At 40.9% G+C, this 25,601-nt stretch overlaps 1 protein-coding gene across 1 annotated transcript in view; it reads left to right on the top strand.

Annotated features, from left to right (window-relative positions):
• Window positions 1-25,601, top strand: part of ldlrad3 (low density lipoprotein receptor class A domain containing 3) — an 82,257-nt gene that overhangs the window by 31,609 nt on the left and 25,047 nt on the right. Inside the window, exons 2-4 of the mRNA XM_079345794.1 lie at window positions 2,901-3,047; window positions 13,308-13,433; window positions 14,715-14,846. Coding sequence (XP_079201920.1) covers window positions 2,901-3,047; window positions 13,308-13,433; window positions 14,715-14,846 — 405 coding nt within the window. The remainder of the gene's footprint in view (window positions 1-2,900; window positions 3,048-13,307; window positions 13,434-14,714; window positions 14,847-25,601) is intronic.

Below are 25,601 nucleotides of genomic sequence, written 5' to 3'. Positions count from 1 at the left end.
TCGAAGTCATTTGTTGTTTCATACAGAGGGAATTTTCCTTCCTATCACAGTAGTGACGTGGAAAAGTAAAGTTTTTCTGATACTCGGGATGAACCATCTACCCTCAATGATAGCAATAATTTCACTTCCATTCAGGGATAGTATCAAACTGCTGTTGTAAGAAAAAGAGCTGTATGTATAAGATTAGAGCTCAGACTGCAGAGTTCCAGAGGGTAACTTGGAGTCCATGTAGACAAGGTGTCAATATTGAGAATGTGAATAAAGAAAATAAGAAAGTTTTGGGCAACGTTAACTCTCTTTTGAGGGATTTATTCTACACTAAGTTTTTATTCAAATTTTAAAATCGTACTAATGTCCCAGCTAAAGCCTGTCTTACTGTGAAAGGCTTGAAAAAAAAGAGTCTTTGTTTACTTCATCGTCTAATGTTACTGTCTCATTGTTGTCCTCATTGTGCTTGTTTGAACAGCTCTCTCTGTCAAAAAAAGAAAGAGAACTGTATAAACAAGGATGGGAGAGGAAGGAGCCAGAGAACAATGTGGAGAGAAGGCGGTGTGTTCTGAGGCAGATAACAGAAAATTGACATTTGGTAGTCATGAAACATACCTGGATGGCTGCTAGATATCCAAGGAGATCACAATGGTGGAGAGCTGCGTGAAAGAAAAAGTATCTGTGAATACACTGGGATGGATTCGAATCTATTCACGGAAAAAAATCAAAACAAACATGAGCTGAGAACCCAGCACAAAGTTTATGCTCTCACATGTTTGTATCCATACATGCCTGGAAGTCCTCCCTTCCCTACGAGAACTGATCATTTGAACAACTTTGCATTTCATAAATTACTGGAGTCTCATCTCTTAACCCTTCACGTTTGACTTTCTGTATTGCAAAAGACAAAAGACAGGTTTGCATCATCCCCGCAGGACATCATATCAATCGTGCCATCTCGGTGAAGACGGGATCTACGCACGCTTTCACCACCTGCTGCTGTAAAAGAGCAACAGACGGGGGATGATGTAAGGACAGATGAGTTCTGTGTGTCAGTCCCTCAGCTCTACTCTGGGAACCCACTTCCTCTACTTAATGAATATCAACTAACTTCATAGAAGCTATGGTTATGAATTCGCAAGTACCCAAAGGTCAAACGTATATATTTGTATCTCAGTAAGCTGGATCCTTGCGCAATGAATAATGGATGGTCCAGAGTTTTTGCTTGAAATGATAAAGTAGAGAAACAAAGCCTGCCTCTTCGTCACAAAGTGAATGTATTAGTCTGTTTTGTATTTTACACTGAAAGAACTGAAGCTCTCCTTTCTTTAAAAAAGAACACAAAATAAAGCTATTTAAGCTGTTTTCATCCCTTGTCCTTATGATAGATGGAGTTTTTAAAGTAATAACAGACATAAGTGTGTGTCAGACGCGATCCATACCACTGAATTTCACATTAATCCCTCAGATGAGGCATTACGGGAAAAGGTCGAGAAAAGGATTTTTGATACAATAAGAGCTTGATGTAGATTATTTTTCCACTCAGTGACTCTTTGGAGTGGGTTAGTCCAGCTGAAGCACTGACTGCACGGAGGTCAGGACGTTTGAGTGTGCATACACATGAATGAAAAACTGACATTTATCAATCCTTTCTATCCACCAATCATTTCTACCATTTATACTTACACTATAAAAGATGTCATATTCCTGTGTGTATGTCTTTACTCTACAGAGTGGAAACATAAAACAGTCGTTTTAGTTCAATTGAAAAACCCTTTAGTCGCATCTTTTTCAACACAAGTCCCGCCTCAGGCCAGGCAAATACCCAATCATAGTTAAGTAGTGGCCGTGGGATTTCTATTGGGGCTGAGGCAACCTCTTTTCACCCCCTTTGGGTTTACTCCTGCTTCTTCTTCTTAAAAAAAACAAAAAAACGTGATAGCAGATGAGTAGATGAGGGGCTAGGCTCTTTAGAGGGGGGGGGCACCCTTTTTTCCTCAAAGGGTTAATAAAATATTTCCCAAGCAAAAACACAGTACGCCAGTTTTCCCTGGCTCTCGATTGTGCTGTGCTGTATGCTCGGTGCTACAAATTCTGACCGATGACAAACATGCAGCACTGTGCAGTCTTTTCAGCCAGATTGGATGTTCATTGTGACTTAAAGCTAATTTGCTTGAGTTTTTCGTTTATATTCAGCCCTGATGTTTGATTTTTTTTTACCATGTGTTTTGGCTTCTCGCTCAGATTTTGTCATTTTGAATTTGGTTTCTAAACTGGGATTTGGGTTTGCTCACTTTAAAGGAGAGCAGCTCTTGGCATCAGGAGTCCTGCCTTCAAGTGTGATAAAGTGGCAAACCAGATGAACCCAGTTTGAGCTCTGCAGCATTATAAAAGATTCCCTGGCCAGCACAGAACTCCTCATTACTGCCTTAAAGGTTTGTTTACGAGCTAAACTGCTCACCACAAAGTGTCACATCTCAGCCAAAAGTCCATGCTTCACATTCTGGGCCAGTTTACCACAGCTGCACTGTGTCAACCTAAATTGCCCCAAACTAGTCCAGGTCATTCTTCTGACTGTCTTTATTTCTGTTCAGCTCACGCCACGATCTAAAGATGGGCTTTTGTTTGAAAGAGAATGGTTAAAGAGTTTTCCTTCCCTATCTATCCATACTTGTCCAGCTGAGTGTTACACCCACAGTACTTCTATCACTCCTGTCTGACCTCACCTGCTTTTTAAATAGAGCCAATACCTTTAATATCTTCTATCCTTAGAGAACCAAGAATAGACCAGTCTTTTATTTTGAAAGGTTTGATGACTATCCTCTATACACGTCCTTCTACATGTTTGATTTGTCTTGTTTATTCTAATAGTCTGCTCTCTTTCCTCGCCCTCTCCCTTTTTCTCATTTCAGAGAGCCAGCTGCTCCCAGGGAATAACTTCACCACCGAGTGCAACATCCCCGGAAACTTCATGTGCGGGGACGGGAAGTGCGTCCCAGGTGGTTGGCAGTGTGACGGATTGCCCGACTGCTTTGACAAGAGTGACGAGAAAGGCTGTCGTAAGTCCAGTTTAGATTCCATTCAGATTTTTTGTATTGATTTTTTTTTTTTAGTTTGAGCCATGCATTAAAGCAATGAAACCGAATTTAGAGTCGCATCATGTCTTCCCAACTCATCTCGTCATCCAGCATTGCAGGTTCATTTCTTGGCCCTTCCCTTTCCGTAGAGCCTTAAGGGCCATTTAAACCTCATTCTCTGCCAACTTAAATTAACTTCCCTGCTCAATCTTCACTTCTGTCTCCCCTCCTGCAGCGTGCAGTCACCCCCCCCCCCCCCCCCCCCCTCCTCCAGACCATCGGCTGCAGTTTAGCACCATGGCAGACTTTAATACCATCAAAGCAAAGGCCGATTACTACTATGTGCAGGAATAGTATCACACGCATAATTCCACTGTAAGGCTACAGTAATAGTTCAGTTTTGATTCTCACTTTATAGTCAGCTTTGATCTTTCTGGTCTGCTTCTCCTCCTCCTCCTCCTACTCCTCCTCTCACTCCCGCCACAGTAAAAGCTATGATACAAAGATGGAATCGCTGATGAAGATTGACTCTGCAGACCCACCACACTGAACGGAAACCCCCATCTCCGGAAAGCTGTTGATCACACTCTCGTTTTCACTCCTCTTTGCGTCCTCCTTCTTCGTGTCATCGGATGATTTTTGCCTTTGGCTTGTACCTTGCCTCCAAAGAGCTTGTTTTCAATTAGAAGAGCATAGCCCTCGTTTTGCCTAGATTTATTTTCCTGTAGAAAAATGATTTCCATCACCTCCCTTTTTTTCTTTTTTTTTTTTTTTACTTTCTCCTCCTCTGCAGTCACTTTTCTCACACTTGTCTCTCTCCGACAGTTAAGGGAAAAGTCTCTCCTCACTTGAAAAAACATCATCTCATGGCATGCTAAGAGTACTTACACCAACAGAAGACATAAATATTTTTATCCTGAGGACAATTTCAAGAGGCGGCTAATGCTTTATTCTTAGTGTGGGTTAGCTATTGACACCTCTGCAATTTAAATAAAGTGTTACATCAATAGAGTACTTAGAAGGATGGGCTATGTGCCCCAGATTCTCATCACCCAATGGCCTTAAACTGTCAGAAACTGTCAGACCTGGAAGAGAAATTGCCTGATGCATTTAGACTAATTACATAACAATTACATAAAGTACAGTACATGTTCCTGATAGTTTCATCAAGCAGTCAAACTGTCAGCTTGGGACATCTTCAACCAAACTCCCCTCAACTGCTTCCACTTTGAACCAACAACCGAGCATTTTTTGACACGACATGCTACACTTCCAGAGATGAAAGCAACTTATCATACAGCATCACACTCAGCCTGCCTCTCGGCTTGTCATAAGACTACTTGTGTTTGTTGTAGACGTCTCTATGATCTGCTCTGGCGTAAGTGGGCCTTATTATCCTCAAATAGAGATGGCTAGTTGTCAGTCGATATCTCAGGCAACTGCTGCTCAAAAACTCCCAGACAAACTACAGACAGACAGACAGACAGACGGAGGGGGGCAAAGCAAAGGGAGCGAGGGAAGGAGAGAAGGACTCATTATGGTGGCTACAACAGGAGTTCAGCCTGTACGTCTTATTATCTGAGGAGAACACAATGCCTGGAAACTTTTTAAGACTGCAGCGCTGCGTTCTCTGCAACTGGAATCATAATTAGGCAACCCCCTCTAAGAGAACACAGACAAATATACTCACAGCCATATTTATTCATTTAATCAACCCAGGGAGATTGTTGATTTGCTAACTTCAAAGACAGTTTGTTGACTTAGTGTATTGTCCTTCTGCCATTACGCTATATGCAGTTCACTGCAGACACAAATATTCACCCTCATTTGGTTTTATTTGCTTCGACACTGACTTTATATAACTTTGTATGAAGTGTGTCTGATGATGCATGAGTACTGGACTTTGCTATCAGAATCATAACTATGGAGGCGAGGTCGTCTTGACCGGCACAGGATATTAAATTTCCTCCCATCTGTAATACGAGGGGTTAGCTTTCATCAGGAGGTCTTCAAAGAACATGATTCATATTCGTGGAAGCTTTTTAAACTTCATTTACTACACAGTGTCCTTTATTAGTCCCTTTAAGAATCCTTCGAGGAGTTTTTTTTTAACGAGTTCTGAAACTTACATTAATACCTTACAGGTTTGACTTTTAACAGCTAACATGTCAATCTATGGGCGTGAGTTTGGTTATTTACACGGCCCGATCGATATCGACTTTGCGGTTTAATCTGATACTGATAGAATGGCCGACATCTTTCCTATAGATGTGTGTTGGTTTCGTAAAGATCGATGGGTTAACTAGAAAGTTACTGCTCATGCTCGTGCATCACCGCTTCACACTCTGCAGGTTGCTAACCCAGATAGCGCCCTCTGCTGGTGACAGAAAGAGAAAACGACGAGTGTAACTCAACGATTCTTGAATGAAATGCTGTTTATCTGGTAAATAAATCTAGTAGTATTGTAGACCCATATCTTTAAAAACCCAAATTTGCTGATACCAATAGTCAGATGACATGCTCATATCAGGAGATATTACTGGCTGGCAGATTAACTGGTCAGGTTCCATTTATTTAGTAGTTATTTAAAATGTCTGTCATCACTGCCACAGCACTTTACCAGCACGCTGATAAAACAGTCGTTGTTTATATCTTATTCAATGTGAGTCTTTAACTGTTTAAAGAAATGTTGTATGTTTGTTTGTTTGTTTGTTTATGAAGTATGACTTTTATAACATGATCAGAATAATATCAACATGAACAGATACTTCCTTAGCCTGTGCTGTTTGGATTGTGCTGATATGGCTCTCTCGGATCCAGTAGGTTCTTGTGCACAGACTGAGCTAAAGGTCATTCTTGGTGGCTTCTCCCTGGTGTCGCACCACGAATGACCTACATAAAGACATAGCTAATGAGGACACGGAGTAGAACAAATCCATTTTCGAGTTGCGTGTTCGGACACGCAAAGATCAATTTTCTTTTTGAATAAGGGTGAAGTTTGCCTTAACAACAAAAACAACAGCAACTTGCACACAATATGGTGCATCGGTTGAACCAGGAGAGAAGAGTTTAACCGGAGAGAATCACAGTCGCATGAACTAATTACACTTTCTGGAGTTTTGTTTTTTTTCGAGCTGCTGTTGCACCTCACAGAACAATGTCCTGCCACTGTTAGTGCTGACCTGACTATGTTTTATTGAAGTCCTTTCAGGGGATAAAGAAGTTCTGAAGACAATCGTGCTAACCTTACCTGCCTTTTCTCACTTGTTGAAGAAGTGTCTTTGACTTTGCCGTTAAGTTCAAGCATGTATACTCTCAAATGGTCAGAGGATATTTTGTTCACGTTGTAAAGACGGACTTCTCCCTCAGCACCCAAACCCGGCTGCTCTTCTCTTGCTTGTTTTTTTTTCTTCCGGCCCCGCTAGCGCATGGGTCAACTTGAGTCGTGTAAGTACTTTTTGCTGGCTGAGAAACAACAGTCTGGGCTCAGAGAAGAGAGGCAATGTTTCCAGCTTGAGTCTTATTGCATTTAAGATGCAGCTTATTATATTACTGTCATGGCCCACTGGGCTAAGACCCCCCCGACAGATAGTTTTAATCAAGTCCAGTTTTTTATGGAGTTCAACCTTTGCTTTGCCCCACAAGAATGATCAGAATTGTAGATTGAGACACATGATTTGTTTTTACATTTTCTCCTTTGACTCTTCTCGATGCGGGTGTGCTCATAAATATGCCTTTTGGCAGGTCTGAGAAGCCTTCTTGCGATGATTCAGAGACAGGCTGCTGACTGATTCCTCACGTAAAGAGGTCAAAGGAACCACCCCTCTCTCTGGTGTCCATAACGACAGCCTGCGAGCGTGTTGGACCAAATGGATACTGACAGAGGAGAGAAGGCGGGGAGCTGACTGAGCGTACCGGGCCTCAGAGCCAGGATTAGCCTCTTTGCCCTTGTCCGTGCAGGCTAGGAGCAGAGGGGAGGGGGGATACACGATGGGGCAGAAAGGTTGTGTGGACATGATTTTAAAAGCAAGAGTTGCAGTTGGGAGAAAGAGAAAAGACAAGAAAGTATGTTTCCAACTAAAACTAAAACTGGCAACTGTGCCGGATGAGGCCACCTCCTTACTGACTGGAAGAATCAGTGTCTTCAGGGTTTTACATGAAGTAACTTCAGTGCAAGTTAAACTTTTACCCTGCTCTAACATTGCTTGAGAACAACACACATCTAATAAAGGAGATAGGAACCGCGACATAAAAGTGTGAAATAGATAGCTGGTCCCCAAACCAATGAATGAAAGCCATCACAACAGACATAATACACTTTCTTCTTTACTTACCCAAAGTGGAGTGTTGCTTTTAAAACCCACTCCCTTACTTCAAGCTAAAAACATCAAAACAAAATAAAGACTCTGAGGTAAAAGAAAGCAAAAGAAACATCTGACACTACCACCAATCACGAGCTTTGTTTAGAGGCTGATGATAGAAGTAGCTGCTGCTAACAGTGTGATGCCGGGAACACTGGAGGAAACCTGTTTTTTTTTTTCTTCATGTGAGGATGTTGAGAAGGTAAACTCTATCAGCATCAACATCTTCTTCTTATTCATTTATTTGTTTTAAAACCATCCAATGAAACTTTTCATGACACCCAACCATTGCAGCTGTCCTTGACATTACATCACAAATACTTCAGAACAATATTCATGCATTACTTTATCTGCCAAGTCGGTGTGCACACTTGACTGACTCGTACCATCTAAACCATCTTGTGACCACTGCAGAGATGTTCAGAAAAACGTTCTTTATCCATCGTCAAATGATTTGTGAGGGGAAAATGTCATTATTTAAACTTCTCATGAAGTGCGGGCCTACAGCTCTCCTGCCCTGCATCAGTTGTGAGACACACAGCAAGAATGGCAAAGTGAAGGGTTGTTTTGTCAGTTCATTTAAAAGTGTATTAAAACTCTATAACAACGATGGATATAGCTGCAGAGAGTCTTTCATTACCTGATGCACTGTTCATTGATCCTGTTAGCTCGTCGCAACAATCAGTCACAAAATAGATTCACTTCATTGGATTACTAGAATACTATCACATTATTGTTTTGTGCAGTCATATCACAGACGACGCCTGGAGAAACATCAATGGGTCTTCATTTTGGTGTTTTGTTTTTTTGTTTTATTTTACATCTTGTGACCTTCTAAAAAATGCCCACAAGGGTATTGAGTTCAAAAGAGTTCATGCAACGCTTATCGACAACAAAGTTCTCCTTGACAGCAGGAGAGGAAACAGCTAAAAGGACTCCGGAGACTGATTGGATATGATCTAGATATCTGCACACTGCCATTTAAAAAAAAAAAAAAATTTGTAACCAAACCCACTTTGAGTGTGGTCAAAGTCGCTAAGATTAGAAGTGTGTTTTTATGCGATAACAACATTGACCAATGACTGACTCCAGAGCATTATACCGCTGACAAATACTTGATTCTGCTTCCATGACGCAGGTGTTCTTTCATCTGAGTAGGTGTTTGTGTGTCGGCTTCTTTAGAGGACATCCTGGAAGAAAAAAGGGGGTGGGGATAGGAGAAGTTTGGAGCTCTTAGACCGAACAATGTCAGATTTTGCATCCAGTGTTTGGTAGGACGATAATATGAGCCGTTAAAGAAAAATGGAAAGAAAATGATGAGCATACACGACCAATAAAGCTGATTGTGACAAAGAACATCCATAGCAGGAAAAGTGAGGAAGCAGAGATTAGTTTAATGGGACTAAGACGGGTGCTTCCCATGTGCTTAATGGTTGAGTGACCCACAAGCGGGTGTAATTAATACCAAGGGAAATGGATGAAATATTTAGTTGGCTCGTACATACAGTCTCTGATTCTGTCTCCTGCGCTCCGTCATTTTGAAAGAATGCTATCCTTGTCCAGTCGACGGTCGTAAATGAGATAAAAATGATTGCTTGGAAATCTTCAAAGGAATGTGAAATGCTGCCTTGTCATTTTACGATACAATTTTGGGCACTACTAGTTCAAACAAGGCAATTTTAGCAGCAAGAAGCTTCCTGTGATGAATATTGCAGCAGGGTTATTATCTGACAGATCGCTCTCTCTCTCTGCGTTTTCACTGCATGCCCTTGCCTCTTTCTCCTTTTATCCAGAGTTGTTGGAATATGACTGATATTTTAGCACATGAGCTTACTGCACAGTATACTAGCCACGCTTGATTCCTCTTCTAGCATTAGGTTGAATAGTTTAGCAGGATGCCACTGAAGGGAGTCCTTTTATTTAGTAATGCCTCCCCCTGCACACAGGTTATTGTTTCGTAACACTACCATGCAGGGCTCAGACTGTGAAACTTACACAATGATTATTCTGATCCCCAAGCCCTCTAGACTGAATCCACCCTCGCCCTCCTTGCTTACACCCTGACTCCATTACCTATTGATTTCCTCCCCTCAGAAGTGCTCAGCAAGGTCAGAGGAACCTTTGAAGTCGTCAGCTGCCTCTACGCTGCCTCGGCCTTTGCTCATTCTTCGCTGTTTTCTCTTTTATTGTTCTCTTCCTCCAGTGCTTCCTCCGCGCTCTGTCAATCATGCATGCCCATCACGACCAAGCCTACTTGTGTGCCGAACAAGTTATTCTGATCTCTGGGGAACCGAGGAGAGGGAGAAAAGTTGAGAAGTGTGCAGAAGGGCATAGAGGTGCTTCCAAGGGGGAGAGCGAAGTATGCTGGATCTGCAGGTGTCATGCTGTTGGCTGACATGAATGCTGCTGGGGGTGATGGAGACAGGAAATAAGGTGCCAACAGTAATAGTCAGATGCAACTCAGTGTAGGCTTTGAAATGATTTTCTTCCAAACTTAAGATGCTGTAGGCCTTGGTCTGAACTTGATTTATTTTTAAGAAATGTTTTTTGGGAGTAGTATCTTTTTTTTTTTTTTTTTTTTTTTAAGTTTTATTTATTTAATGTCTTTTTTAGAGAGATAAGACGGTGGACAGAGATGGAAACCATTGGGAGAGAGAGGGGGTCTTGACATTGGAATCGGGCCGCCCGCGTTGAGGACCATAGGCTCAATACATGGGGAAGCATGCACTACCCACTGCGCTACCAACGCCCCCAGGGAGTTGTGTCTTTAAATCCACAAAAAAAAGTCTGGATGTTGTGAGAAAGTACCAAACAGTACTTTCAATTAAAGCTGTTCTCCTGGGAGAAGTTTTATTTATATGTCAAGAATATGAACCGGAGTGTGTAGTGTGCGTCCTTTAATTGAAAAGAAGTCAGTAAACATAGAGACAGGGCATGTTTATTTGTGTGCTTGTTTGTGTGCTTTTGTAAGTCTGTCCTCCAACTTTTTGTTAAGTTTTGGGATCCAGCCATGTTTTTCTGCTCGTGATAGTCTAACCTGAAGGAATCCATCCGAATGCTAACTCCATTCGTTTTCATTTCTGTGCTGCTTAGCTGAACACTGGAACCATAATTGGAAGCCGTCCAATAGCCTGCCCACTTTTAAACAACTTCTCCAAAGGCTTAGAGAACAGCAACAACATTTGGCATTCGCACTAAAGCAGTCCAAAAACCAAGATGCACTCTACAATGCATTCTGGGGTAGTCGTGTATGACAAGTTAGCCCCTGTATCATGCGTTGTCACGACCTGATAAACTGCACCTGGGTTTCTTCTCTGGTGGGGTTCTTGTTCCAAACGTTGGTTCAGCACGTTGATCAACGGTTCGTAGGTGTAAAACAGAAAACCCGACATAGTGAGGACGTCAGCCTCCTCCTCCGTAGTGTCAGACTTTGGGACGATCTCAGTATCCAGAGTGTTATTAATGCTATAAGATTTCTCAAACTTCAACGGGTTCTCCAGCCAATGCGTAGATCGTACTCGTCATGGCTTGGCAGCTATGGAAGACAGGATAGGTAATGAAAGCAGTGCTTATTCGATTTGGAGCTAGCTTAGTATGAGTAGTGTCAAAGTTTGCGGTTTTGGACACAGTCCGTTTCTGTCATTTTATAGAACTTACAGGTCTTGGTGTCCAATCAGTGTTCAAATTGATGTTTGACATTGTCACTGGTTATTTAAGCACTTAACGAACTTGTACTGGTATGTTTTGACATTTTACAGGGTAGTAACACGTTAAACCTAGCTCTTCTAAAGAACAGGACTAAAGCCTTGAGTGAGGCAATTTTTAGCTTTGCCCTCTCTTCCACCCTCGATTTGGGCCTTCTAATTAATTCCCCCCCCCCTCCTTCTTGCTCTGAAACTGCTCAGCTCACAGCTATAAAGCGGCTGTGTATCCCATCAAAAACAGCTAAGCACATTAGCTCTATCCTCTCCAAGCAGCGCTGTCTCTCCCACCCACGAATTCCCCTTCATGATCTTGCCCTTCATGTGACTTTTGAGCTAATTTCGAACACAGACTCTGGGTCAGTTGAATCGTGCCAGTCGTAGAAGTGGCGTTGAGGGTTTGGGGGAAGGGAGAAAGCGATTGAGGAATATCAGAGAGGTCTTTCCAAGCCTGCATACTAAAATGAAAAAAAAAAAAAAAAAACATATCTAAGGAAGTGTTCTGAATGTTCCAGTGAGTGACCAAATCAAGACAAGAAATAAAGATAATTCGTAGACATGTAAAACCGAAAAAGAACTACAAAATAAACGACGGTGTTGTACTTTTTTGTGGCTTGGTGAATAAAAAATTCCTCCTTCACAGCAGCATGTTTTTGTGTCTTTTCTTCGATGTGTCGCTGTATCTCAGAGAGATGTCTGCTCTCCCCCGGACTCTAATGAGTGTGATATACCGTGTTAAATGAGCTTTGGGTGGTGAGGGCCTCTGCTGTCCAGGTAAACAAAGGCTTCCCAGACTACAGACGCAGAGATCGGGCTCTATCCCAGCTCCCTCCCACGTTCAGTGGATTACATTTCATCCTGGAGAACGGCGCTCCAAACCCTGGTGGTTGTTATGCTGAGCCCCCCCCCCCCCCCCCCTCTCTCTCTACACACAATCACCACAGCTTGAAAGAGCTCATAAATCAGCCTACCACAATATATTGTGGAGGGAAAAATGTGCGCCTCTGGCATTTGAGGCGGCAGAATGCCAACCTATGAGCAGGCCAATTCCACTCTTTGTATTCAGAAGACAGAAAAAAAAAAAAAACAGAAAGACACTTTGGTGGCTCGCTTTGGGATGCCCACCGTCTTTCTCTCAGCCTCACTATGTGTGAGACTGCGTGGGTTGAGCCATGCTTTTGTTGTTCTGTAGTATTAAAAATGCTGATCATGCTTTTTGCTCACTGGTGTTAACTTGTAGTTTTATTTAACAAGTACAGCAACAAGCAAAGCTACCAATTACAGCTGTTTGTGTGTGTGTGTGTTCACAACAGCTGTAGATCTCGAATGAAGACATACTGACAAGTTTGGGCTTTACATTATCATGCAAATTACTGTAAGGGAATAATCCATGAGTGGATTTACAAAGACCAAGGCATGGAAACAGAGGTGTGGGAAGAAACTGTATTTCACACAGTTGTGGCTCGGTATTTTTCATTGTAAATCCCGATGGCTTTTTTTTTTTTTTTTTTTTCTTGTCACCATCAGGTTTTAAAATTCTGACTTTGTATTTATTGACCTCAAGTTAGGTCCTTTATTTTCTGATGTCTTTTCTTCCATCCACCTGCTATCTTGTTTTTCTGGCTCTGCTGGGAAAGATCGATGTGTTTGAGTTAAAACTAAGGGTAAAGTGCTAAACGGAGGATACCGAGCATTGATGTTCCGCGGGCTCGTCACTCAGTCTCGGGCCTGTCCTGGGAGATAAGACCCCGTGGTCTGCTTAAGGCTGATCAATGGCAGAATCCTTACAAACACTCTCCTACAAGATTTGCTCTCTTTGTCTCTGTCATTAACTTTGTTCTCCTCCTATCAGGACTTTGTGCCCGGGATCTCACCCTTTTCTTGTCACACTGCAGAAAATGTGAAGATTAGAAGCGAAATAGAGCAAAATGAGATGCTTAATTAAATGTTCTTTTTTAGCAAATCATGAAGTGTACTGTTTCTTGACTGAGGAAACTTTGACAACCATCTTTTTGGGTCCCTTCCCCATGGTGTATCACAGCCAAGGCTTATTCTGTTATAAAATATGTTTACTAAGCTATACTTTGAAAATTGCTGCCCTCTTACAAATCATCCATAGACTAATGTATTTTTCTTTTTTTTTTCCCACTTCCTCCCTCAACCCCTCCTTCTGTCCTTAGCCAAGGTCAAGTCGAAATGTGCCCCGACGTTTTTCGCCTGTGCTAATGGAGTCCACTGCATCATTGGACGCTTCCGCTGTAACGGCTTCAGCGACTGTCCTGACGGGAGCGACGAAGAGAGCTGCAGTGAGTCACGACAACTTAAATCCTTTAATAGGACTGTTGTCTCCTGCCACCGCATGTCAGGGTCTCTCTCAATGATGTACTGTCCCCCAGTCTAGTTTATACACAAGCTTATGCACTGCTCACATAGCCAGGGCTAGATTGAGTAGAGTAGGACGCCATCATATTGGAAGAAATAGAAATATAATTAGAAAAGGGGAGGGTTTTTTTGTTTGTTTTTTGTTACTCCAGAGGTGTATTTTCAATTCAATTCAATTTCAATTCAAGTAATTTATTTAAAACCATAAAACAGACGCAGACACAACAACAACAACAAGGTTTGAAAAGGGCATTGCAGAAGCAAAGATAGATTTCCAACCCCAGTCAACACAAATACAACTTAAAAACAACAACAACAAAAAACACATTTTCAACCCTGATGATGTAATAATGAGGTCATCAGCAGTATGTCAGGGATTGGAGACAATAAGTGTGTTCCTGAAAGCTTTGATTACAAACTTAGGGGTTCAATAAGTATGACTTAATCACTAAAAGGCTCATGGTGTGGAGTTTGAATAATGCAAGCATTATATACCACAGCAAGAGGTCAAACACAGAGATGCTGCTAGAGCTTGGCTGTATGTTAATAAGTGATAATTCATTGAGACGTTGTCATATTAATAGAACAATGGAACAAATGGCAAAGTTTGAAAAGGGAACTTTTTACGTTAATGAACAGATTTTGGTGAATTCAAAGACAACTTACAACACAATGATCCAGGTGTGGACTGTATTATCAGACACTCAGTTTGTCCTTATATGATCTCCTCCCTGCCCCGCCCACTGGGGATTGTGCATCAAGCCAGTCACTCACCGCAGTCAGAGGCAATGTTTCTAGCCTGCAGGGCGGCACACTCACAAATCTAATTTAGCCATTTAAATGGAGCTTTGCTCCCCACTCTCAGCAGAGACTGCGTCACTACTGTGCAATGGTCTGGATCTTCTCACAAGATAATTCTGGCTCATTTCGCAGAAGCCAGACCAGGACAGAACCACAATGTGTGCTAAAAACTCGTGGGTTTTCTGGACAGCATTTTTTTTTTTCTTTCTGCTGAGTTCAAGTTTGACTTTTATCAGACTGTCTAAATCAAATATTCTACAAAGTCACACGGTTTTAAATGTTTCATTTGTCTCTTTTAGTCCCAATGACAATGTTTAAACCATGGTTATTTAATGATAAAGTGTTATGACTTCAAATGTACTAACAATGGACCCTCTTCCTCTGCCCTGACTTAACCCCTGCAGGTAACCCATTGCTTTGCTCTGAAGCCCGTTTCAAGTGTAAAAACGGCCACTGTGTGGACCGCAGCTTCTTATGTAACGGCCAAGACAACTGTCAGGACAACAGTGACGAGGAGCTCTGTCTGACTACTGCAGGTAAATGAATAAAGCAAGTTATTTCTTAAATAGTAACATCTATTCAGGCGCTGACCTTTAGACGAAGAGGGGCCTGTCTGAGCTGAGGATGACATGTCAGAGACATCCTTCTGATACTGTTCTTATTCACACTTTGGTTTGTTAACTGGCCTGAGCTGACTTTCTTTCTCCAAAATTAACTCACATACAAGTCCACAGGCAACGAAATACTTTGTAACTTTGAATACTCCTGCGCACTCTGAACCACCGCAGCCGCAAATCATAGAAGAATAAAACTAAATCGATCACAAAGCTGCAAACAGAAAACCAGAATTAGCTACTTTAGTGATGAGCAAGTTGTTCTTAAAATAGGCTAAACCAGCAGCAGAACGTTGGCTTCGTAGTAAAAGGCTTCATTGATAAATACCCGCACCAGGAGATAGCAAAAATCCATACAAAAGTAGCAATATATGGAAGGATATGTGACCTTTTAGAAAGATATACATGTTAAAGTATTACATTTTTAGATGCATAAATTATTTATGAAAATAACAATCAATATTGCTTCATTCAGTAGGAGCTATACAGTGCTATTTGACTATGTAGTGTGAAAAAAAGGCCTTGTTATTTAACACAATATATCATATACACAGGTGTGCAAAATGTGATTATAGATTTAGTGATATGTGTGATAGGCCATCTTAAATACCCTGGTAACTGTGACAACAGACAGAAAAGTACAACAAATATGTAACAATGATATCAGTGCCTGTTATCTTCTAAGTAAACAAAAGTTGTCCAAGTTTATATTCAAGAAACGTGGACATCATTTTAAACCACGAACCTGTAGCAGCTTTAGACATACTTATATTCTTCAGCCTTATCAGACAAAAATATTTTTTTAACATTGTTGTAACAATAGGCTAGTCCTAGTTTTTTTCTGGAAACTTCTGGAAAAAGTGGAAAACACTTCAAAAGCACAGGAGAAACTTCAAAGTAATGTTATTCAGTCAGTCAGAAATAGCTGCTGCAGAAACACCAATTATAATGGATGAGTTGGATTAGTTTTTCTTCACAATAAAAAAAGAGGATGTCTTGAAATAGAAATCGTTATCTTTCTTCCCTTTTATTAGCTTCATTTAGAGTTCTTCCACAACAACAACTCAAATAGAAACAAGTTAGCAATGACAACTGGGTGGTAACAGCTGTCGCTTTGATCTGTTGTGACAAATTACCATCATTGGTGGAAATATTGGCAGGGAACTTTGCAGCAGTTTTCACAACGGCCAGAGCCTGTAGATACAGTATTGAATTTTTTTTTATTAAACAGGATCAAGATGACTGATGAGTTGGAAGATTGCGTCAATCAATTGTCATATTTCTAATATTTCTGAAAGCGTCCCGTAAAGGAAATCAATTTTGCCGGCTTTGCTTCATAAAGGTACAGCAAAGCCTCTGAAAGATTAAACCTTCTGACAAAGCGAACTTGAGCTGGTGTGATTTCTCGCTATGCCAAACACAAACACAAAAATGCACTTTGGCATCAAGATGATTTATAAGCATGATTTATAATCATCTTGATGTGATTATACCGGTGTTGCTCTCAAACAAACAGCCGCTGTATAATTCCTCACACTCAGACTGATGTGTTCTGGTATCGGATGTCTGCCACACTGGCAGGAATCACTTTACATATTAGTAGGATTTTTTTATTCATTTACAATATGTGATACAATAATTATTGCTAAAGATAGTTTAAAGTAATATCATGCATTAAAGGTCACATTATTCTCCTTTTTAACAACTTTAAATAAGTCTTGGAGCTCCCCAAAACATGCCTGTGATGTTTGTTGTTATAAATTCCCTCTGATCCTGTATTTGGTCACACCTATAAACCCCTCTATTTCCGTCCTGCTGACAACAGGCTGTTTCTGTCTTTAGCTTTAAGTGCAAATGAGCTGTGTTTGACCACACCCCTCTCTGGAAGGACTTGGGTGGCTCTGGCTTTTTGCACCATACCCAATTGTTTACCATGAGAAGGCAGAGGGCAGGACTGTGGGGTTGTCACCCACCTGGGGGAGGGGCTACTGCCCTTTGTGATGACATGAAGGGAAAATCTCTAAATGGACTGTTTGAAAACAAGATGACAGGGATGGACTTTTCTCATAATTGGAGGGTTTGTAAACAGATTAGTGACACATAAAAGTGTTTGAAAAACATGGTAGATTTTATTGTATTTTGCATAATATGTGTTTAATACATCGGGATGATGCTAAACCACATTTACAAATATTTGATTCACTTTTTATTTTTGATTCACTTTTGATTCCAGCATTAGAAGGACAGATGATTTTAATACATTTGTAGCTTTTTCTACTTAAACTTACAAACATCTTTGAAAGCATGTTGGCTCTCCTGAATTGAAAACAAATTTTGTACATAGTTTGGATGTGACTTTGGTTTTAATTGAACACTATTTGCTTTATTTTATAAAACATTTCAAATCATTGAATTCTCAAAAAGTGAAATTGTTTGAGGATAATCATTGATATTGTCTTATTGATAATACGCTTGGCTTGTTTATGCATTATGACTGCTGGATTTATTGTCGTTCTTAGAGCCACACAATTCCACACAATAAGATATGTAAGGAAAAATAAGTGAGCAGTGGTTTATATGCAAGCTCATAATTTAATGTATTCCAAGATTTATGCAGTATTGCTCTTGACTGAAAATTGTATTTTGATAAAGTCAACATGTTTTTTCCACATTCATTTATAAGTAATCACAACCAAAAGGCATTCTGTGAGAAATATTTTCACTATTGATAGTACAACAAAATTTTTAAAAGATGTAAACAGTAAAAAAAAAAACAAAAAAAAAAACATAGATACCATAGATATTTAAAAAAAATAAAGCAAAATAGAACCCATTTTGGGTTTTTCTGTTTTGGAATAAAAAAAAAGGTGAAGTAAATAGGATGTTTTCATTTTTTCAGAGGATCGCCCAACCCTGGTGGTCCAACCCTGATGTTTATGGAGCTAAATGAGGGCAAAAAGTTTATCATTTAAAATGAAAAAAAACAAATTGAAAACAGAAAGCTTGAACTTTGATAACTGTTTTCAGATCTTTTATCAACTTGGGGAAGAGCTCTGCTCTGACACCATCAACAAACTCAAAATTGGATTATGTTTAAGAGAATTATTGTGCTCCTTGTGATTCAGACAAACGAAAGTCTAATACGCTAACTAAATCAATGTTTTCTTCAATTTGTCTGATTTAAAACAGAAAGCCTTATTATACAGTATCCACCTGTGTGTGTGTTTTCAGAGCGACAGAACTTATTCATCATCACAGGCTCGCCCTTTTCAGACTCCACAGCTCAATCCAGAGCTGCAGGATGTTGAATAGAAATGAAGAGCGATGCAGAAATATTGATGGATATCTGTGTCCTCTGCACTCCATTTCCTTGTTGACAAGTGAACAATGGCATACTCTGAAGCATGCGGCTGAATGAAGCTGGCGTCGTCACGGCGTCTGCAGCATTAGATCTCTGGATACAGTCTTTACAACAAATAATGGATTCTGTATGAAGAGTCAGAACAAACAGCTCAGTGTTAGCAGAATTTATTGATAAAACTTGATTGTTACTGCATGTCAAATACAACACTTTTTTACTTTGGCAGCAACCATTTAAATTCAACCCTTGGTGTGACTGACCCAGATAAATACTGGTCAAAAAATATGCTGAAATGTTTCTGTGAAAGCCAAAAGAATCTTGTAAAACAATACTAAAATCCTATCCCACATGTCTCTCTCTTCATTGTAGAATCAGAATCGTTTTTTATTGCCAAGTACTTTTACATATACAAGGAATTTGTGTCATGGTGTATTGGTGCAAAAACAGTCAACAACTTCAATCAAATTAAATAGAATATAAAACTAAGTTAACGCACAAAAACAGACAAAACAATGCGAAGCAACACACCGGTGCGACCTTCAGCGGCATTTTATCTAGATAGAAATGATGTCTTGCTTCGGTTTTAGTATGATCAATTGACAACAAATATGCACAGTTGTCTGCAAACAGAAGGTTGGTCAACTTACAGACACTCAATGTCTCCCCAAATGATAGTTTGAACTTCTCTACTTTGTCCTTTACTATTGTGCGCCTCTCGTCGCTGTAAGGTGAACCCTTGCTCCCATGAGCAGGGAAGTCATTGAAGGATGAGACAGTGATGTCCCCTACACACAGAAGTAGATAGACGACCACGAATGCAAGTTTGTGCGTAGGCTGGCGTGGACTTAGAGTACCACTAGTTTCATTTCAGAGAGCGGCTGAGAGCTCCGCTACGCTTCTACTTTGATGTGTGGTGTGAGAACAGCTTAGCTACTGCTATTTTTAGCGCTGTAGGTGCACAACTGTCCAACACTGTAAGTAAGTAATACATAATAGAAGTAGTCAAAGTGCGGCAGTCCAACAAAGTATGATGGTATTCTTCATTTTTCAACACGCCTTAGTATTGCACTTAAGCTCAATGATCCATGACATCAGCAAACTAAGATGAAACCGCTCTTAAATACAGCCAACATTTATAACTCACATGCATTTTATTATCATAAAATGTTAATGCTTCTCAATAGGTGCTTTGTCAGGATCCAATGAATGCTTTATGATACACAACGTAAGATGATTATATCTCACTTCCTACAAAAAGAAAGGCTCCCCCCCACCACCACCACCACACACACACACACACACACACCGATATTTTATCCTAACCAGCCTAATACTTTGCATGTTTTCAACTCAGCCTCCTCAGAAATGTAGCAGCGCACCAACTTCTCATCTGACTGCGCCGTTCTATTCCAAAAGACTCCCTGCAGGCACTGATTTCATCGCTGTATTTGTATGTGTTGAGCGCAAATGACCCAAATGTTCTCCCGCTTATTCTGCTGCCGGTAACTTGTGTCGTGCTGCAGAAAGTACAAGTCGTGTGAAGTTTTGTGCTCCGTGTTTTTTGTGAACTCCAGGACATTTCAAGGAAGAGAAGCTCTGTTTATTTGTCTTTGCTTAAAATTATTATTATTAATTTTTTTTGTACATTAGAAGCAGTGAAGGCATCACAACAGCTTGACTCCCTGCGTTTCTCTTCCGTGCACACATCCTCACCGTACATTCTGCTCTGACTCTGCCTCTCTCTATAATAAGCACAGACCTGCAGGTGACAGATAAGGCGTACAATATCCGCTCTGAGCTACCTGAGCACAGCATCTCCTTCCTCACTTTCTCCCCCCCTAACCCCTCTACCTCTGTTCAGCTGCTATTCCTCCTAACCCATAATTACTTGCTTCAGTCTCTCTTCGTTTGGCTTCTTGAGTTTAATGGTCCAGCGAAAGATCCGAACGCAGCCTGTCACTGGACAGATCATCATCTTTTCATATACAGAAAAGTGTCCGAGGAGGTGTCCGCTAATTAGCTCCTGAAGCTGCACCATAGTCCTCACTTTCATATGCCTCCGCAATTTTTTTATTTCCCAACAGAGATATTGTAAACAATCTGCCACAGTTTGAAACAAAAACAGCAGCACAGAGGAGCTTTTACTCTTTATCGTTTTATTTGAGGGGTAATTGATTTTTGAAATCGAGAGAGATGGCAAACAGTGTTATTTTACAATACACAATCTTCTGTAAACGCACTGGTGCAATCATAGCACAGTGTGATAGTAGGATGGGGAGTCTGAAACAGATAAGACAGATAAAGAAATGGAAAGCACACCGCATAAACATAATATAGTGAACCAGAGAGGGAGCAGCAGGGAGCAATGAATAGCAATGGGCAGGAAGATGGAAGTAAGCAAAGGGAGACAGGTGATTCGGTCGTGGAAAAAAGGCAAGGATTTGGATATCACTGAGTGAGGGGTAGCGATAAGCCGCAGAGGATGAGAGTAGCATCTATCTCCAGTCGAGCCCCGAGGCCGAGCTGTGAAACTCTGGAGACAGAAATGACATGAAAGGTAGTTTTTTCGGAGCCGAGCTTCTTTTTTTTTTTTTTTTTTTTTTTTTTTTTGCTCTCTCTGGTCTTCTTGTCTCCTTACAGCAGGGGATAGAGAGTGCTGTGATGGAGCGAATGTTTGCCCCTCCAATGAATTGTTGTTGAAGCATCGCTGCAGGGCTCACAGGATTTGTCCAGATGCTGATGGAGGCCTCGCTGTGACCTACAGAGCCACTCTGCATATCTGCATATCTGCGTGAGATGTAAACTGTAAGCAGAGGCACAGTGCACCTTATGGTGACTGTTCTGCATATATAATTGTTAAAAAAAAACAACTAACTCTCTGTAGGTCATGACACTGAAACTTTAAAGTCTTAGTAGAAAAGTGATGAGCAGTAAATTTTACCCCTTTTAAAAGTGCCTGAGAAACCCCCCCAGAGCTGTTTAAGACAAAAAAAGTAATTGATTTAAAATGCACACATCAGCGTCTCTCATTACACATTAATTAACAAAAGCTGACAAAGAATATCAGATGGCGCGGCGACTGTGGGAGAGTGGGATAGTGACTCATTCTCTCATCACCTTTATCTCAAAGCAGCTTCATCTCGACCCCCCCCCCCCCACTTGAAGTTGTTCAGAGGGAAAAAGTAACGGAGAGAGAGGGGAAGTGTTATAGATGTGAAGGAAGGAACAGAAGGCCGGCGGAATCAAAAGCTCTTTGTGTGTTTGTGAAGATAAGGTATGCTTTGTGTGGTCAGAAGAATCAAAGGCGTATGTTTCAACTGTGTGTTTGTTTATGCTCAAACTGTTCTTCTATGTCAAACTGAGCGAAGCTGATACAGCTAAGCTCTATAACCCCGCATTACGTGTTCTCCGGCTTTTTATAATTAAGCCAAAAAGATTTATGCTTTCACCGCAGTGTTTCCCCTCGACCAATATTTACCCAAATAAAAGTCAATCAAGGTGAAGCGTGAACCGCCTGTGGCTCTCGATTCTTTCAAAATACGAAAACATCAACTGGATGTCTTTGAACAAACAAGACAACATCAATTCAAGGGTTCAGAAATGTTGACTTTCCCTACACATCTTTGAATACATTCACCCTGTTCACTGGATGAACTTCATTTACATGGTACTTAAATAACAGTGCATTGTAAACAGAATTATTTTTAGACTCCGTGCTCAAAGGGTTCGTGTATCACTCTTACAAAGAAGGAATCTCACCCAAGGGTAGGCCTTTGTTTACACGCTGCCTCACTGTGTGTTGTATATATATGCAGATTTTGTCATGTTGAGGCTCCTATGCGAAGTGGCACTACCTCCCTCTGTAAGTTAAAGAATGCTCATGCCAGAATTGATATTTAATGCATTTTTTTAATACCAGTGACCCCATCAGAGTAATCATTGGCTTACTGTTCCTCAGGGAGCCGTCTGTCAGAGTGAGACATTGGGCAGCAATCTGACGATTAACACTCGTCTGCTCCATGATTAAACTGTTAAAACATCAGCAGCCAACATTACTCTACACACTGATTAAAACCCCAATTCTGGATCTTCAAAGTTAAAAGGCACCAAGACTCTTGTGACAGTGTACCACTGACTATAAAATAAAGATGGACAACACATCTCAACATCCTTCCATTGTAAAAAATAAATAGAAGTGAAGCCAACATGCCACCCTCGACAGGTGCTGACTTTTTGTACGTTCCAATCCTGAGACTGCGCAGTAGAGATCGGCTTGAGTTTGACATTGACATTGACATTGAGTTATCTCGACCTGTGTCCCATCACTTAACAGGGAGGAGGGGGCTTACACTGCAGCAAGTCAGTAGGGTGACTTCCAAATGTTGTGGCTCCATTTTTGTGGTTCTGTGTCGTATAACAGAGCTTTCTAATTTCTTTACCCATTGTACACCGTTCAGAGAGAATCACTTGGCAACAGAAATAGTCATGTAACAATATCTGTTCAGCTCAACCATCTGATAAAAGGCTTAGATTTTGGCTGCCATTACCACATATCCACAAACAAACAAAAAAAGCATTTTCAACACAGAGAACAGAAAGCATTTTTTAACCTTGTTGCTTGTGTGTGAAAGTCTTCACTCCAAGAAGTCAAATCCTTCATTTTAGAACTCTAGGGAAGCTCCCCTTTCCACGGAGAGTAATCTGCAGCTTTGGTATTTGTTATTTATCCTCTCAAGGCTGTGTAAGAACTACTCGATAGATCCACTCGCACTACATCTCCTGTTTTGCATAAGCACTATGTATTCAACAACCCTCTCTTTCCAGCCCTGCCATTTACGGGCTGCCAATAAACAGCAGTATTTCAAACAGGGCTGTATACGGTGACACTCTGTTGACATGTAGCTGTAACTCCTGCCTCTCCATTAGCCCTGCCAGTAAACCAGACATTAATTTAACATGTCAGCCTGATATATAAAGAACAAAGAATGTCAGGGTGATTAAAAGTCCAGTCGGTCTGTATTGCTATCGTTTTCACTTGCTAATAGCTTCTCTCTCGGCCTTCTCCGGCTCCATTGATTGCTGCCAGACTTTGGGCCTAAAACCTACAGGTGCTTCAGATTAAAATGACACGTTAATCCAAGTTGCAATTTTTTGTGTTAGAAACCTGTTTTTGCAACAAGGTGTTGGTCTGCTTTCGCCCTTCGTCCGAAGCACCAAAGAAAAGAAAGCGGTGAAAGGGAGCGTGAAATGGCGAAGGGGAATATAATGGCTGTAGACTGAGGTGCGGGAGTGGAATGTAATAATGCCTTCTCATCAGAGCCAACGCACACTTGACAGGCACAAATAGGGAAAGGTTGCACATGTCACCACCCATGGATTGAACTCTACAAGAGGATCAGTTTTTTTTTTTTGCTTTTATAAGCGTACGGCATGTTCACAAAAGCAGCAGTGAGGGGGCTCACAGCTCCTGGCCGACAGGAGAGGAAAGCTGTGCTGCTTGTTAGATGTCATTAGCTGCTGCTAACATTGGACTCATATAGTTTCCACTGCAGAAAAAGTGAAGCGTGCAACAGAAGTTGTGAAAGTTGCATCTATACTGTTTTTGTTGTTATGCATCCCTAAATGTTTGTGCAAATTAATTCTATACTGTAGATTCTGTTTATCCATCCATCTGTTGTGTGCATCCCATCTCACTAAAGCGTGTTTACGTGGACTTTGAGAGTAAATCCACCCTTGTTTTATTTTCTATTACTTGTCATCCTTTTCATCCCTCTCTTCCCCACACCAAGGCTAAGTGTCAGTGCTTTCAGGGCTCCTGTTGTTTAGTACCGCGTCACCATTGGCCATTGCCACGCACAAAGGGAGGGGGGTAACTCCCCCTCCCAGTGTGCATGAATCATCCCCATCCTTGAATCATTTCCAGTCAGCCGTTGCTGTTCAGGCTGGTGTAAATTAACGTTTCCCTCCTAAACTTATCCTCATTCAGTCACTATGGTGATGGGGGTCAAGTAACGACCTGCTCAGTAGAGGGATTTCTCTCTGAACAAAAGCTCTGCTGTTGTAATTTGGTGGAGTTGTGCTATTATTGAGCTGGGCTGTATTTTCATGTCGTGTGTGTCTACAGAACTTTTTACACATTCTCTTTACGATCTTTGGATGATAGATGAGTTCAGTCTGCCATTAAGAGCCAATAAAGCCAAAATGTCAATCTTCAGCTTGGTCCATTAGGGCCCAGCACCAGCCAAAAAATCTTTGAGTCCGTTCTGAATGATCTTATTTTGGACCATTGAATTACTTAAGCAACATAATAAAATGTAACCTCCCACTACCACTAAAAAAAAAGGTGCAAAAACAAGCTCATTATCTCTCTGATTTGTGCTTCTACGAGCGGCACATTTGCATTAGAGTGAGTTAAGCCTGGCCTCCACTGCAACATTTCCCTGCTCCATCGACACTTTGCTTGAAAGACTGGCCCCTCTCTGGAACCTCCGTGGCCCCTCGCTGGTTTGCTGACAGCAGAAAAGAGTTGAGTTAATCGAGCAAAGTGTGCTTAGATTGCGCACCATTAATGCAGCGAAATCACTTCAGGCGTTTGAAAATTCTCCACTCTTTTTCACATAGAAAATCCACCTTCTCTGACTGCATTGTGCAAACTTTAATGAGGCTCACAAGGCCTTTATCTTTCTCGAACAATATCTCTTTAAAGACAGACAGAGATGTTGAGGCTGCACCTTTAAAAGATAGTCTACTCATTAGTCGCCCTCCCAAAATCCTCAATAGCTGTAAAGTGGCATTAGATACTTGAGCTACTTCTTTGCAGAAGTTTAGAGATATTAATGAAGTCCTTAATTGATTCAATTGGCCGCAAAAGGAGTTTAAATGAAATGAAATGTTTATTACTCCATGTTTTTTGTTTCACTTAGAAATGTTTCCTTAAGTTTTACAAGATAATTGTTTTATCTTTTGGCCCAAGAGAAGGGAAAACTGCTGTATTTGCACTTTTTAAATTGCTCTGAGTTAAAAAAAAAAATTGAGACATTTATGAAACCCAAGCAAGGTGTTGTACTGATTTGAGTTCCAGTCTGGAAAAAAAAAAAAAAAAAGAAAGAAAAGCTTTGATGAATGTTGGGGAAAATTTAGCTGAAGCCCTTTTGGAAATGGTTATGTGCCCGGAGCTCTGTTTAATTTCCCCCTCATGCAATTTGTTTGAGCCATATTATCTTGTCTTCAGGCATGTCTAATGCGCCCATCTTTAAGAAGCGGAGTCACTTAGTAGCATTACAACTCCAGTCTGCTGGAGTAAATCACAGGGTGAA

This window comes from Symphodus melops (genome assembly GCF_947650265.1).
Source record: "Symphodus melops genome assembly, chromosome: 6".
In the NCBI taxonomy this organism is placed as follows: Eukaryota; Metazoa; Chordata; class Actinopteri; order Labriformes; family Labridae; genus Symphodus; species Symphodus melops.
This window is presented reverse-complemented; position numbering and strand designations above follow the sequence as displayed.